Source organism: Zootoca vivipara, chromosome 2 (genome assembly GCF_965207765.1).
Source record: "Zootoca vivipara chromosome 2, rZooViv2.hap1.1, whole genome shotgun sequence".
Classification (NCBI taxonomy): Eukaryota; Metazoa; Chordata; class Lepidosauria; order Squamata; family Lacertidae; genus Zootoca; species Zootoca vivipara.
This window is the reverse complement of record NC_142584.1, coordinates 104,675,321-104,691,403: the sequence shown is the minus strand read 5'-3', so window position 1 is coordinate 104,691,403 and position 16,083 is coordinate 104,675,321. Positions and strand designations below refer to the sequence as shown.

Below are 16,083 nucleotides of genomic sequence, written 5' to 3'. Positions count from 1 at the left end.
GGGGGAGGTAGAAGGATTTCCGTTTCCGCTTGGGCGGGGGTTGGAGGAGGTTGCGGCTGGAGCTGGAGGTAAATAGAGCGATTTTTTTAAAAATTATTTTTTTGGGGGCCCCCCGTGGTTCCGGCTTCCCTGCGCGCGCTTCCCCGGGAGGGGAACCTGGAGGCCAACTTAGAAGAGGGAGGGGATCCCCGCTGGAGGAGGCGCGTAGAGGCCCAGCGGAGAGAGGAGGGCGATGGCAGCTCGAGCCCGGGTTCAAAGCGGGGGGAGAGGGGGTCTCCCTTTCCTCGCCTCCGCCGAGGGAGCGACCGACGACCGCCGGGTGGTAGTTGGTACTGGCAGGGGTGGGTGGTTCAGCCCCCGGAGAGGGAAAAGGCCCTTCGTTAAGCGGAGAGTGCCGCAAAATAATAATAATAACAACAATAACAACAACAACAACAATAATTTATTGATGGCTCATTGAGATTTTACATAGGGCGCAGCTGAAGGCGAAAGGTAGCAACAGCAATTGACCATTTCCATACTGTGCTGCCAGTGTTTATGTCACAGGCCTCCCCAAACTTCGGCCCTCCAGATGTTTTTGGACTACAATTCCTATCTTCCCCGATCACTGGTCCTGTTAGCTAGGGATCATGGGAGTTGTTGGCCAAAACATCTGGAGGGCTGCAGTTTGGGGGTGCCTGGTTTATGATGTTTGGCAGAAGATGGGGGGGATAAGGACAGGTCCCTGCCCCAAGTAGCGTACAGTCTACATGTTGACTGGGGCTGGGGGGACTGGAGAAGGTGCAGCAGTGAGTGGATAAGGGAAGTACTACTACTACTACTACTACTAATAATAATAATAATATTTATACCTCACCGATCTGGCTGGGTTTCCCCAGCCACTCTGGGTGGCTCACAGCAAATATTCTTGGTTCAGTTAGACCTGTTTGGACTCTGCTTCTGCAGGGGAAAGGGTTGTTGAGGCTTCATAGGCTTTAAAAGGATTTGAAGATGGGTAGGGATGGTAGCATCAGGAAATAAATTGAGGGGAGGGGTGAGAATGGTTGTCATTTCTAGGCAGCTAGGGCAGTGGGATGTTTGTCCGGTTTCTTACTGCTTCATGTTCCATATTGATCAGAAGCCTTTCAAAAGTTATAGGAAATCAGCTCTGACGTTTATGCGGTTTTGATCTTGCAACTCAGAACGCACAGAGAGAGGAGCAGCTTAGGTCACAGGCAAATGATCTTGGTCCTGATAGCTCCAGCAGGCAGTGTGTGTGCATGTGTATGTGTGTCCATAAATAAACAGCTGAGCTGTGTGCTGCTGGTTAGGAGTAGTAGATACAGGACTGAGCTGTGTGTCTCCAGTCACATGAACAATAGAGTTATTATGGCAACATGTGTTCCCAGAAGCCTAGAAATGAGTTCTTGGCATCCAGCAATCTGGAAAATGTGGATTTATCTATCTCGGGCACTGATATGTTTAGAGTGGGAGAGAATCAACACCAAGCAGGAACAAATTGCTAAATATTTAAACCTGATTAGAAATATTTTATTTCCAGGTCACACATATATTGGAGCCATCGCAATGCAGAAGTTCTTTTCTTCAGCATATTCATGGGGTTGTAGTGAAGCCGCTAGATCTTTTTCTTGATGTACAGTCCCCCTAGAAAGAAACTGCATTGGGCTGCAAGCTCCCTCTGGCCTCTCCCACAACCTATTCCTATTCCTGTTCCTGTTCCTAGCTGTCATTGTGTTAGATGCCTAGAAGAAAGTGATAAACATTTCTGGCAGAGCTTCAAACCTCTTATACCGTAGTTGTAGTTGTGGCAACCGTTCCATTGTTCTTCATTGTGACATATAGCCATTGTGGCAAGAGATTATCTAGATATAGATCTGGTGGGTGGCTTCTGTTGTATGCTTGCGTCACTTTTTGTTGAAGCCAGAATAACATTTTTTGGGGGCAGAGCTACATAGGTCCGAATTAAATTCCTAGGTAGCGTTGCAATTTGCGGCGCAACCGGAATAAGATTGCCAATGTGTAAAAGTACACAGAGTTTGCAGCTGGCGATTGGGATGTAGCTTTTGCTGTTTGCTGCCTTTTACAATATCATAGTTAACCAGTCTCCCTTTTCATTTCCCCCCCAGCCCAGCCTGTGCTTGACTGCTTCCTTTCTCTCGCCTTTGCTGCTGGATGTGGCCTTGGAGGAGGTGCCTTAAGGGTGTGCTGTAGATGAGGGGGTGGAGGATATGCCTGGTGGGGAATTTTCTCCACCCCCTCCGTGAGTGCCTCTCTCAGCAGCTCCAGGACTAAAGCCCTTTTAAGTTCCTCAAAGAATCGCCTGGCATCCTTTCTTCCGTTTCGGGCAGTGCACGGTCTCTAGAGGGTGCCCCCATCGCTCTCCAGACCAGCGCTGTAAATTTCCGCCTGCTTCCCTCGCCGCGCTTGCCAAATGCATCTTTGCAAACCCAGAAGCAGCCCTGTGCCAATGCTCTGTGGATGGGCCTGGCGTTAGAATGGTGCCTGCATTTCTGTGACGAGGCCAACCCACCCGGGTAAGGAGGTTGCATAGGGGCGTCGGAGGCTGGGCATGGAGGACTCTGACCAGAGGTTGGTGCTGGGTATGAACATGGGTGATGGGCGGGAAACACCTCCCGGGGAGCTGAGGACACCCACCGAAGAGGGAGAGGGGCAAAGGACACCTGTGCCTGAAGCCATCTGTGACGGTGGCAGCGGTGATGCCAAAACTTCCCAGAGGAAAGAAGAGGAGCAGGAGGAAGAGGAGGAGCTTGACCCCCGCATCCAGGTAAGAAAAAATAGCTTTATTATTATTATTATTTTATTATTTGTACCCTGCCCATCTGACTGGGTTGCCCCAGCCACTCTGGGCGGTTTCCAGCATATACAATCAAACATCAAACATTAAAAACTTCCCTCAACAGGGCTGCCTTCAGATGTCTTCTAAAACTCAGATAGTTACTTATCTCCTTGACATCTGATGGGAGGGCGTTCCACAGGGTGGGCGCCACTACCGAGAAGGCCCTCTGCTTGGTTCCCTGTAACCTCACTTCTCGCCATGAGGGAACCGCCAGAAGGCCTTCAGAGCTGGACCTCAGCGTCCGGGCTGAACGATGGGGGGTGGAGACGCTCCTTTAGGTGTATAGAGCTGAGGCCGTTTAGGGCTTTAAAAGTCAGCACCAACACTTTGAATTGTGCTTGGAAACCAGTACGGTTTCTTCTTCCTGCATTCCCGTGCCTGATGGCAAGCCTGGGGGGAGTTGTCATTCAGTTCTTTGGGGATTGCTCCATGTAAGCTTGTAATCTGGTTTGCTCTAAGGGTTTATTGAAAGTGTGGACAGAAACCAGTTGAACTACTGTGAACTCGCCTCTTGGCCCTGCTGCCAGCGAGCCACTTAGTATTTCCAATCAAGCAGGAACAGAATGGCCCAATAGTGGTGTGTTTTTCCCCCCTCCTTTGCCTCAGGGCTAGTTGCCAGCATTTTTATTTTTATTTTAGTAAATGCAAAAATTCCTTTGAACAAAAGCAAGCAGCAGTCAGTTTGGCTCTTGGCACCCACCCAGCGCAGCAACCCGGTGGAAGCTAAATGGGTCCATTTACAGACATGGGATGAACGGGGAGCCATTAGCAATATTTATTGGTTTTCCTACCCCGCCCTTCTTCCCCAAGGAGCCCAAGGCGGCAAGCAGATGCACCATTTAAGAGGAAAAACAAGGCGGAAACATTCCAAAACAGTTAAAAGCATTTCAGTTAAAAACATTCTGGAAGCAACTACTGTACAGATGAAAATGCTCGTCGATCCAGTGACCGTGGGCTTGCCAGGAACAGTATGCATTAGCCACCAGGAAGCCCTCTGCCCTTTTCCAAATGGTACATTTCCCCCAGGAAAAAAACCCTTATCCATCTATTTCTGGGGGAGAGTACAGGAGCTTATTGCTATTTAAAGGCCTGGCATTAAGAACCATCAGCAATTGCAACATCCAGGCTGGTGTGACGACCGCTGTCATCTCATCCTCCCCCAGCCCTTCCTGCCGTTTGGAGCTACTGCAGAGAGGAAAGTAAATTGGGTGGGTGCCACGCTTCAAATCTGCAGCTCAATGGATTATTATTATTATTAATAATAATAATAATAATAATTTATTTATACCCCGCCCATCTGGCTGGGTTTCCCCAGCCACTCTGGGCGGCTTCCAACAGAAAAATAAAACATAATAATCTATTAAACATTAAAAGCCTCCCTGAACAGGGCTGCCTTCAGATGTCTTCTAAAAGTCTGGTAGTTGTTTTCCTCTTTGACATCTGTTGGGAGGGCGTTCCACAGGGCAGGCGCCACCACCGAGAAGGCCCTCTGCCTAGTTCCCTGCAACTTGGCTTCGCGCAACGAGGGAACCTCCAGAAGGCCCTCGGTGCTGGACCTCAGTGTCCGGGCAGAACGATGGAGGTAGAGACGCTCCTTCAGGTATACTGGACCGAGGCCATTTAGGGCTTTAAAGGTCAGCACCAACACTTTGAATTGTGCTCGGAAATAATAATTTTGATAATTATTTGAAAATTGATAATAATTTTATTAGTTTTCAATTACAATAATCAAACAGTAGCCTCATTATAACAATGCCAGATTATAGTACAATTAATAATGCCAATCATTGAGATGCCAAATTATACAATTTAGATGGCCCCCCCCCTCATGCTAGAATTGATGGTTTGATGATTTACTTTATTTCTCCGTTCCAAAATCTTATAAAATTCCAGTTACGCTCCAGTCAAAATAACAATCCGTTATATTGCAACTGCAGTTTTAACGACTTCCATTCGTATTGACACATTAAATGATTTGTACACCTACAGGCGAAGCATTCAAACTCTCTCCTTGTTCTTCCTGTGGGTGGCAATTATTCTGTCCGTAATGTTTCTTCCTGTCATTGTAATATATTATGTCTATCCATTGCTGCTGTTCTCCATCGTGCCTTGGGCTGACCTAGTGTCCCATTGTTGTTTCAGAAGTTCTCCATTGCTCCGTCCCTGCTTCATTGTTTTGCAACTTTAGCAGCAGGAGGATGTTTTCTAGCCCTGCTACCTGAGATTCTTGAAGTCAAGGATGGGGGACCTTTTGTGGGCCTGCCAAAGGTTGCTGGACTACAACTCCCATCAACCTTGACCATTGACCATGCTGGCTGGGGTTGATGGGACTGCCAAGATTGCGGAGATTTCAAGACTGAACCTGAGTACTTCTCTGTGCCTTCTGCCTCTGCATTCAGGAATAGGAATTGGAGGCCTGACTATTTTTCTTTCCTGGCTTTCCTTCCTTCCTTCTTTCCATCCATCCATTCTCTGCTGCCTTAGATCCCCAGTTTATATATACCAGACATGTCCAACAGGTAGATCTCAACAACTTTGACCTGAACCCCCCAAAAGGGGGTAGATCATTGCCAGTTTTTAACTCTGTGAATAGATCACAGTCTCTTGGGAATTGGCCACCCTGACATATGCCCCATCTGTTAAGCAGAATATATCTAGCAAGCAGCTCCATATAATTTTCTATCACTTATTGTGAGGGATGCAGGTTTCGTCTTAGTGACAATTTGCATGTGTTTACAGGTAGTTCCAGGTACACACGCCGACCCTTTTCAAGAGTTGCAAAACGCGTAGTTAAACTGCGGGATTTGCTCTCGCAAGTGGCAGTGACGGCTACCAACTTGGATGGCTATAAAAAGGGAGGAGGAGGATTCATTTATTATATTGTTGTTTTTCCCCACCAAAATGTCTCAGAGCATCTTACATAAAAAAAATAGTAACCACCAAAAAGATTAAAGCCAAATGTAAAAACAGAAATGAAACTTGGCCACAATGGCGGTGACAATTAATAAAATTAATAAAAATAAATAAGTGCTCATCTAGGAAAATATAGAAATCAAGACCTTCTTTCCCATTCCACTTAAAAGCATGAGCACAAAAAGAGACACGGCTATCAATGGCTACTCACCACAACGACCATGCTCTTAACTTCACTGTTGGAGGCAGTAAACTGAGTATACCAGTCATAGTAATAATAATAATATTGCAAGAGGGGAGTCTGTAGCAGGCATGTCTTACTTCCGGGTGTCCCGTTGGTTACTGGACTAGATGAGCCAGTGGCCAGATCCAGCCACTTCTCTTGGGTTCTTATGAGCTTGCTGGGAAAGGGTTCAGGGGCGGAAGTTGTACAAATGTGATCCTTCTGCACTATGCCGGTGCCTCTCTCTTGAGTCTGCCTTTCTCTCTGACCGCAGGAGGAGCTGGAGCACCTCAATCAGGCCAACGAAGAGATCAATCGATTGGAGCTGCAGCTGGATGTGAGTAAGGCAGCACCCTCAAAGCAATTTCAACATCCCTTCTGCTTCCGAACACGTCCTGCCTTCTGTCCACGGAGGCTGCTTTAACCCTTGGCAGGCAGGGGTCCCCAGTTTCACTCGCCACCTGCACCATGGCGCATTTGGTAGAGAGAACAGGGGAGTGATATTGTCCCTGCAGTTACTTAAATGCATAGGGATTGCACTGAAAATTGCCCTTTCGTGTGGGGTAATTTGTTCCCTCTGGGCTTGCCGATCAGAAGGTCGGCAGTTCGAATCCCCGCGACGGGGTGAGCTCCGGTTGCTCGGTCCCTGCTCCTGCCCACCTAGCAGTTCGAAAGCATGCCAAAGTGCAAGTAGATAAATAGGTACCACTCCGGTGGGAAGGTAAACGGCGTTTCTGTGCGCTGCTCCGGTTCGCCAGAAGCGGCTTAGTCATGCTGGCGACATGATCTGGAAGCTGTCTGCAGACAAACGCCGGCTCCCTCGGCCTATAGAGCGAGATGAGCGCGGCAACCCCAGAGTCGGTCACAACTGGACCTAATGGTCAGGGGTCCCTTTACCTTTACTAACGTGAGGGTGAAAGATAATTGCGAAAAAACAAAAGGAAAGGAGAACATCAGCTAATAGGTATCACTCAGTTTAAGCTCTGTTTTCTGGCTTCTGTTTGGAGCCGTGTGCCAGCTCATCCTTCCCCATGTAGACCTGCCTCATACTTTGAGGACCACGGATGCCATAAGGTTGTATCCAATGGCAATCCTAGACGCACTGGAATTAATCAGCAAGACCAAATTAGGTCCATTCATTTCAATGGGCCTGTTATGAAAATAAGTTACAGCCCCGTGTTGCAAGGCTGGTTGGTGGTTAGAGACTCCTGTTGTGGTGAAGAGTCTATAAGTTGCGGTTGTCATAGGAGGGGCCTCGGTGGCCCAACCCGCTGCTCATTGCAGGATCTGCAGAGTGCAGCTGCAGTATCTCTGATAGGCAGCTGTACAGCCTGCAGTTCAATGCCTCCAGGGAAGGAGAGCTCACCACAACCAGTAGCAGTCTGTTCCACAGATATGGGTGTGCGAAGTAACCATGCGTTCCAGATACCCTGTGGGATCTGCCTTTGTGCATATATGACTGACGCAGCGCTTGAGCTCTGCGGGGCCGGCCACGGCACTGCAGCAACCCGTAAAACCGGGCTCAAGCATGCATTTGATGCGGGCCGATTCCCTCGACGCTGACGTACTTTGCGCCATTGGTTTCAACAGGAAGCCCGTACCACGTATCGGAGGATCTTGTCAGAGTCTGCCAGGAAGCTGAATGCTCAGGGCTCCCAGTTGGGGAACTGTATCGAGAAAGCACGCCCTTACTACGAGGCCAGGCGCTTGGCCAAGGAGGTATCTGTTAACATTTCCCTCTGTTTCACCCCTGGAAGTTGCCACTATTCCTCGGCTGTTGTAGAGCAATAAATCTTTAAAGCAGGCACGCCCAAATTTCGGCCCTCCAGCTGTTTTGGACTACGATTCCCATCTTCCCCGACCACTGTTCCTGTTAGCTAGGGATCATGGGAGTTGTAGGCCAAAACATCTGGAGGGCCCCAGTTTGGGGATGCCTGCTTTAAAGGATCCTATTTGGGGGTTCCAGAATTCTCCAAGCTTTATTTTGTGTCATAAATAACCACAAGTCATTGTCAAAAGTGGAAAGAAGCTGCCCCTATGAAAAGTCTCAGTAAACATTCCCTTAAAAGTCCACAGTGTGTGAGAAATAGTTTGCCCTTCCTTCTGAATTCCTGTTTTGAACATTGAACGCCACTCTGCGCATGCTCATATTTCATTGGGTGCCAGGATTGGACACCCATCCTCCCCCCCCCCCAAAGCTGCTTCTTGTGAGCGAGCACAATGATGGCCGATGTAGGTGCCTTTTCCTCATTCGTTTGGGGCGGGGAGGCCTGCACCATATTGTGGGCCCTTTCTGTTCTTATAGATGGCAGCCATTTTGCGTTGCCGCTCCCACACAGTAGCCATTTTGTGACTGGTGCCCACGGCACTTTCTCAAAATTCTGCCTGGTTCCTATTGGCTGCTGACCCCTGTTCTGCTCCATCCCCCGTACCTAAGATTGGAGGCTAAAACGAGTTGTGACAGGCCAACTGATTTTATAAGCAGGATTTAAGCTATTTTATGAATTATTTTCCGGGGGGAGGGGGGAGGAATGGATCGAAAGGAACATGGCAGGAGCTTGGGTTTTTGAGCTGCTTCTGGCAGAAGGCCCATCCTTTACTTGTGAGGAATAATGTAAACACGATGCTATCAGCAACACGTAATCCTGTTCCCAGCTTTAAACAGCCAGGCATATCCTGTCCAGAGTGGCTTACAGCAGTGTGGAGGACCAAAACCCACAATTAGCAGCTTCAGATAACATAAATGTCAATTGATGATGTGGCAATGATGACGTGGGTGTCTGTCAACATGAATAACTGTGCCCCTGTATACAAAACAAAACGAAATAGCCAACTTGCCCTTAATTAAAACCCTCCCCTGTCAGCAGTGTTAGAAACTCAGATATATAATCTAATTGCCAAATGGCACTTTAAAACTAGGTTATGGTCGCCACAGTGGGATTATTATTATTATTATTATTATTATTATTATTTATTAATTTTCATTTCTATACTGCTTTATATTTTAAAGAACAAATCACAAGAGGTAGTTAGCAGCACACTAAAACATCAAATAATATAGAATAAAACAAATTCAAACTTCAAGGAAAATATTTCAGATCCTTCTCCCCAGTCGCCAGCCTGGCATCCTGGCTAGCCATGCTTACCAGGGGCTGATGGGAGTTGTAGTCCAACAGCACCCAGAGGGGGCCTCACATCGGCTACCACTGCTCTAGCTAGTGAGTGAATGAGTGAGTGAGAGAATTGGGGTGTTGTTGTTGTTTAGTTGTTTAGTCATGTCCAACTCTTCATGACCCCATGGCAGGGTGGATTTGATTTAAATCAAACTGATTTAAATCACTAGTCAGTAAGGCTTGATTTAAATCATAGTTTTCTACATGAAGACTAATTCTTGCTGGTATAACTTTAATATGCAAGTAGATGAAGATTTTTAGAATAACAACTTTTCCTATTAGTTTTTTATCCCCAGTTTAATAGGTTAATCATTCATATTTGGACAACTTTACTGTTGTACTTAGGAAGGAGAAAAATAATCATTACCTTAACAATAACAATTTAAATAGATTTATTCATCTGAAACAATAACAATAACAACAGCATATGTTATTTGCTTAAACAAACATCCATGTTTGTTAACTAATTTGGCTAAACAAAAACAATATATATATATTTTAAGAAACTTAGACTGTCAGCCCAGCCTACACATGAAAAACTTAAATACTATCCACTCCAAACAATCAGAAAAATATTGTTTCTATTCTATTCACTGAACTTCTTGAAACTTAGCACTGAAGGGGTTGTTTCTGTATTCATAGGTTTGTAGAACAATAGGATTAAGGTCTTTTTCTCAACTCTGTTCATGTTTGCTGTGAAGAAGAGGCATGTGATCTCTGTTGAGTCAAATTCAGTTTTGAGAACTGCAAAAGTAAACCAAGCATCTGTGATAATATCTTGTAGGCAGAGAAACTGCCCAATAATCTTACAAAAACCTCTGAAGAGCATGACATTGTGAATGGATTAATGGCATTTATTTACCCCCAAAATTAAACATATACAACCTTATTCTACATAATTAAAAAACTAATCTTAATTTCATGATGGAATAACCTTTGGATGGAATATATTTTCCTCAAAAAGCATTTTATTTTAAAAAATCCAATTTAAATAAAAAAATTGATTCTTTTTTTAAAAAAAAAAAATCATTGATTTTTATCCACCCTGCCCCATGGACCAGAGCACGCCAGGCACTCCTGTCTTCCACTGCCTCCCGCAGTTTGGTCAGACTCATGTTGGTAACTTCGAGAACACTGTCCAACCATCTCGTCCTCTGTCGTCCCCTTCTCCTTGTGCCCTCAATCTTTCCCAACATCAGGGTCTTTTCCAGGGAGTCTTCTCTTCTCATGAGGTGGCCAAAGTATTGTAGCCTCAGCTTCAGGATCTGTCCTTCCAGTGAGCACTCGGGGCTGATTTCCTTCAGAATGGATAGGTTTGATCTTCTTGCAATCCATGGGACTCTCAAGAGTCTCCTCCAGCACCATAATTCAAAAGCATCAATTCTTCAGCGATCAGCCTTCTTTATGGTCCAGCTCTCACTTCCATACATCACTACTGGGAAAACCATAGCTTTAACTATACGGACCTTTGTTGGCAAGGTGATGTCTCTGCTTTTTAAGATGCTGTCTAGGTTTGTCATTGCTTTTCTCCCAAGAAGCAGGCGTCTTTTAATTTCGTGACTGCTGTCACCATCTGCAGTGATCAAGGAGCCCAGGAAAGTAAAATCTCTCACTGCCTCCATTTCTTCCCCTTCCATTTGCCAGGAGGTGATGGGACCAGTGCCCATGCTTAAAACAAGGGGAAAGGTGTGTGTGTGTGTGTTCTGGGGGGAAACAAAAGCTTGGGGGATTTTTAATGGAATTTTTGCTTGCGTTGCGTCTCTCTCCACTTGCTACAGGCACAGCAAGAGACCCAGAAGGCTGCCCTGCGGTACGAGCGAGCCGTCAGCATGCACAACGCGGCCCGGGAGATGGTTTTCGTGGCTGAGCAGGGGGTCATGGCCGACAAAAACAGGCTGGACCCCACCTGGCAGGAGATGCTCAACCATGCCACGTGCAAGGTGAGGGGGAAGGCCTGCAGGATTTGGGAGCCTGCAGCCTTGCAGATGTCGTCAGACTCTGTCTCCCTTCAGCCCCCAGTCAGCACAAGTCAACTTTCAGGGATGGTGGCAGCTGTAGTCTGGCTAGATTCAGGGGCGATGGTGGCCCACCGACATTGGAAGGGCTGCAAGTTCCCCTATCTCAGTGGGGTAGTGGTCTGTAGTCACGGGAGGTTGAAGGCCCGTTGCTTTTTCTGGAGCAGGTCCGTCCCTGTCTCTGGTGTCTTAGAGCCACTTAGAGCATGGAAGGGGAGCTTTTTAGCCATTGGATGCCCCAAAGCTAGGATTCGGGGACGCCGGAAGCGCAAGGTGCTTCAGTTTCAAGACAACGGTGTGTGAGTTCTGTGACGTTCAGTGGAACTTCATGGAAAACCGCAGCTCAAAGCGCTCTTAAGGAAGATACGGAGCACGCCAAATCATATGCCTGTGTACATGCACAGAAAACAGCAGATCTAGCTGAAAGGCAACATGTGGAGATCTGCACCGATCGTTGCAGGGCACCTCTCATTGTTACTGTATAATTATGAGAGTATTGTCTAATCTTAGAAGAGAATAATCAAACAACCCCTGCGTTGCAGTCTTCAAAATTGAGACCAAAAAAGGCAACACGAAGACCAATGTCGAATAAATGTTATATGTTTCTGGTATCGTATGCAATAACTGCAAAAATATAAGTCAGGCAGAACAATTTTTGAAAAGTCTATTAATGCCTATTGGTGCACATCAATATACGTAACTGGAAACCACAATGCCGCTGGATACGGACCATACCATCCAACGCACTGTAATAATAATAATAATAATAAATAAATTTCTTATACCTTGCCCATGTGACTGGATTGCCCCAGCCACTCAGGGTAGATTCCAACAAAAAGACAATTCTTGATTAAACATTAAAAACTTCCCTAAACAGGGCTGCCTTCAGATGTCCTCTAAAAGTCAGATAGTTGTTTATTTCCTTGACATCTGATGGGAGGGTGTTCCACAAGGTGGACGCCACTACCGAGAAGGCCCTATAGCTTCACTTCTTGCAGTGCGAGAACCACCAGAAGGTCTTTGGCGCTGGACCTCAGTGTCTAGGCTGAGCAATGGGGGTGGAGACACACCTTCAGGTACACACAGGGCTGAAGTTAGTAAGGTTGGGAGAGTCCACACACCACTTGCATCTCTGCTGACTAGAGGAAGAAGGAAAGGACTGGTTGCCGGGGAAGACAAAGTGGCTGCAGAGTGGGTGGGAGGTTGTTCCCAGTGTGAGCGTTCAAGGCCTAGAGAGCATCTTAGCTCTGACTTGCTCCCTTCCCGCCCTTCAGGTGAACGAGGCCGAAGAGGAGCGTTTGCGAAGCGAACGGGAGCACCAGCGTGTCACCCAGCTCTGCCAGCAGGCCGAGGCCAAGGTGCAGTCGCTGCAGAAGTCCTTGAAGCGGGTCATTGTGAAGAGCAAGCCCTACTTTGAGCTGAAGGCCCAGTTCAACCAAATCCTTGAGGTGAGACCTTCCTCTGGTTCCTAGGCCTCGCTCCACCCAGGCAGCCTTTGTGCCCTTTGCCAACGACAGCTCCCAGAATCCTTTGGTGGGGGGGATCCATGACACTTTAAAGTGGGTGCCCGAGGGTTTAAATTCATGGTTCATTGAAAATGTTGTCTATAAGAATAAAAGAAAATTATTATGAATTAGTTTGCAGATGGTATTTAACACGAGTCAGATTAAATCAAATAAGCAAGGAATATTTGGTGTTATGTTGGAGGGGATGCCAGGAGACAGGGAATTATGTTCACATGTGGTGAGGGTGTAAATGTGTACATTTTTTATTTTCTATTGGCAAAGGGTGTTTAAGGAGATAACAGAAATAAATCACTGGGTTAAAGCTGATCGAAAGTCCAGAGGTAGCATTATTATCAATTTAAAATGGAGTGGAAGGTTCGCAGGCTGTGAAGGACTCTCTCATAAATTTATTGACAGCTGCACATATTATGATAGCTAGGAAGTGGAAGGGGCAAGCAGAATATAAAATAGAAGAACGGTATAAAGAGGTGTGGGATATAGCTATTAATGATAAATTAACACATGCCATTAAGGCAAGACGTGGAATATGCAGGAGACATGGAAGCTGTTTGTAGAATTTGTACAGTCATACCTCTAGTTACGTTCGCTGCAGGTTGCGTACATCATGGGTTACAAACTCGCTGAACCCGGAAGTGCCGGAATGGGTTACTTCCAGGTTCGGCGATTCGCGCATGCGCAGACGTGCCGAATGACATCCCGTGCAGAAGCACCGAATTGCGCGGCGAGCATGCGCAGATTTGGCACTTCAGGTTCTGTACTGCTCTGGATGCGAACGGGAATCTGGAACGGATCCTGTTCGCATCCAGAGGTACCGCTGTACTGTTAAAATGGAAAGGGGTCAAACCATCGCAAGAGGTGTTGAAATTTTGGGAGGTTGGATAGTTACAATGGAATGATCTTGTGGGTGAGGTACACATTTTAATTCTTATTTATGATTATTACTTTCTCAAATAAAAATAAAATAAAAATAAATTGAAAGCATTTCCAGGGGGGGAAAAGCCTGGTTGGTGTGCACGTTGGCATAATGGTTCACCTGTTCCTTCTCTGCTGTGCAGGAGCACAAGGCCCGGGTGACGTCCCTGGAGCAGCAGGTAGGCCAGGCCAAGATGCGCTACTCTGTGGCCTTGCGGAACCTGGAGCAGATCAGCGAACAGATCCACGCCCGGCGGCTCCAGCGCCTGGTTGGTCGGAGGGCTTCCCCGGTGGGCGCCGAAGCCAGCCCGGCGCTGCTCTACGGGGGGGCAGCGCTGCCCCCCGAGCCAGCCGCCTCCTCCTCCGACACGCTCTCGGTGCTCAGCTTCCAGACGATTGCCTCCGACCTGCAGAAATTCGACTCGGTGGAACACCTGCTGGGGCTGTCCGACGCCGCCAGCCTCAACAGCGACGAGCTGGAGGAGCGGGAGCAGCGCCGCGAAGCCCAGCCCCACCCCTTCAAGCACCACCGCAGCATCAGCCTCTGACATGCCCCCACCACCACCCCTCCCCCCCTCTCTGCTGCAGTCCCTTTCGCCCCCGGCCTCCTGGGGAAATGGGGAGAAGAAGAAGGGGTCAGGCGTGAAAGGAATGATCACGCAGAGAAAGGCAGGTCTTGGGAGCACATTGGTTATGCTGGGCCCGTCTGCTGAAGTGCGGCCTGTGGGGCTGAATTCCCCCCCGCAATTTGCAGCCTTTGGTGCAACCCAGACGCCCTGCCGTCCTCTGCTGCCGGCACTTTGGGGCGCACCCAGGCCCCAGTGGCTTGGAAACTTTGAGCATTTTGCTGGCCCCCATTCATCCAGTCACTATTTCCCCCGCCCCTCATTTCCCCCTCTCCCCTCGCCACCAGCATGCACCTGTTTCCTGGGAGCACTGTATGCTGGGGACAATTCTGTGCCCCTGCACATTTCACCTTAGGTTTCTTGGCTTATTAGCGACGCCATCATCTTCCTCCAGGTGTGCTGGAGCGCTTGAAACGGAGGGAAGGAAAGCAGGGAAGGAAACAACGCTGCTGTTTCTTTCTCTTTTTACATGATTGGTTTTGGGTGGCTGAGTAGGTGTTGAGAAGACTTTTTAAAAACCTCTGTCTGTTTACATGATCGGTTTTGGATTTGGCTGAGTAGGTGTTGAGAAGAAGACTTTTTAAAAACCTCTGCCTGCATTTTAGAGAACCTCCTCAGTCTGCTTCCATTGGATTGCCACCAGAGACTGCGATAGAGAAAGATAATCCTTTTTTAAAAAAGAAACGGAACTCTTGCGCTCCCTATGGGCCTTTTTTTTTTTGACATACACTACAGTAAAATGAGGCATGCCATTCATTTATCTCGCCCCAGCAACAGATATCTAACGGCAGGCACCAGTCTCTTTATAGCTTCTCCAGTGTGGAGACGCATGATCTGCTCTCGGTGCAGAAGCTGGGAAGAGAGACTGGCAGCCTGAGGGTGCCTTTCAGCGCTACCACGAGAGAAGACAGTCGGCGGGAGGCTCCCTCCGTCGAGACATCTCCTACCTATCTAACCCACTTGGTACATCCCTGTTAGCCCCAGTCAAAAGATGGGAGGCACTTTTGCTCCATGGCAATGACATTTGCACTAATTTAAGTAGCAAACGGTGGGTCTGGAAAGCCTTTCTCTCTTCTCCCTCCTCAGTGGTCTCCACAGGCCCCCGTGTCTCTGTTTTCTGGGGATGGGGGCGGTTTTGGCCTCTCGGAACAAATTTGCTAGACCTTGGCTGTGATGAGAACCAGTTGCTGGTTTGAGGCAGCCTGATAGCGACTCTGTGTGTGTGCGCGTGGGTGTTTGTATGACCGGCTTCTGATGTGTATTTTATTTAAAGTAAAGTTTATGCCCTATCAAAAGAACCTTTCTCTCTTTCTGTTTGGTGGTGTGTGTTTTTTTTGCCAAGTACACACAGATCCCATATTCAGTTGCTCATTATGCACAAATTCACTTATCCAAACTTGAATTAACACCCAAACCTCGCTATACACACCACAGGTTCAGATATCCAAACAGCCAGGCCTGCGTGTAGTACTGTAAACAAATAAGCAACCTTAAACGAGTCTCACTTTTGTCTCTGCAGTCGTTTTGCCAGAAACCATGAGATGGGAAGGGGATAGATCAGACAAATGAGAGCATTCCCCCCCCCCCCCGTTTGCCTTTTGCAAGGTTTCAGAGGGTTTTCCTGGTTCCCACCCCCCTCATGCTGGGGTTGAAATTCTGTGGTCGGGAACGCATTAAAAATTTCCCCATAGGGATAAATGGAAATCATCGACTCATTATGCAAACACCCATCTAACAAATGATTTCCTGAGAATGCATTGCACTGCACTGCCTACCCACCAAGGCAAGGTGGCCAAAGCCAGGCAAATTGTTTTGGCACTTGGTGCAGAAAATCCTTC

The 16,083-nt window shown here is 47.5% G+C and overlaps 1 protein-coding gene across 5 annotated transcripts; it reads left to right on the top strand.

Annotated features, from left to right (window-relative positions):
- Positions 1–24: 24 nt before the first annotated feature.
- On the top strand, positions 25–15,543 carry SH3BP5L (SH3 binding domain protein 5 like). 5 transcript variants are annotated; one of them, XM_088663347.1, is made up of 9 exons: positions 25–68; positions 1,541–1,600; positions 2,127–2,785; positions 5,000–5,125; positions 6,268–6,330; positions 7,584–7,712; positions 10,945–11,106; positions 12,456–12,629; positions 13,763–15,543. In XM_088663347.1, exons 3-9 carry the CDS (start codon positions 2,570–2,572, stop codon positions 14,165–14,167), a joined length of 1,275 nt encoding a protein of 424 aa, XP_088519473.1. In that variant the 5' UTR covers positions 25–68; positions 1,541–1,600; positions 2,127–2,569; the 3' UTR covers positions 14,168–15,543. The 5 variants fall into 5 exon arrangements, with proteins under 5 accessions (XP_088519473.1, XP_088519474.1, XP_088519471.1 ...); XM_088663348.1 differs by having other exon boundaries at positions 25–341; XM_088663345.1 differs by lacking the exon at positions 1,541–1,600.
- Positions 15,544–16,083: the final 540 nt, after the last annotated feature.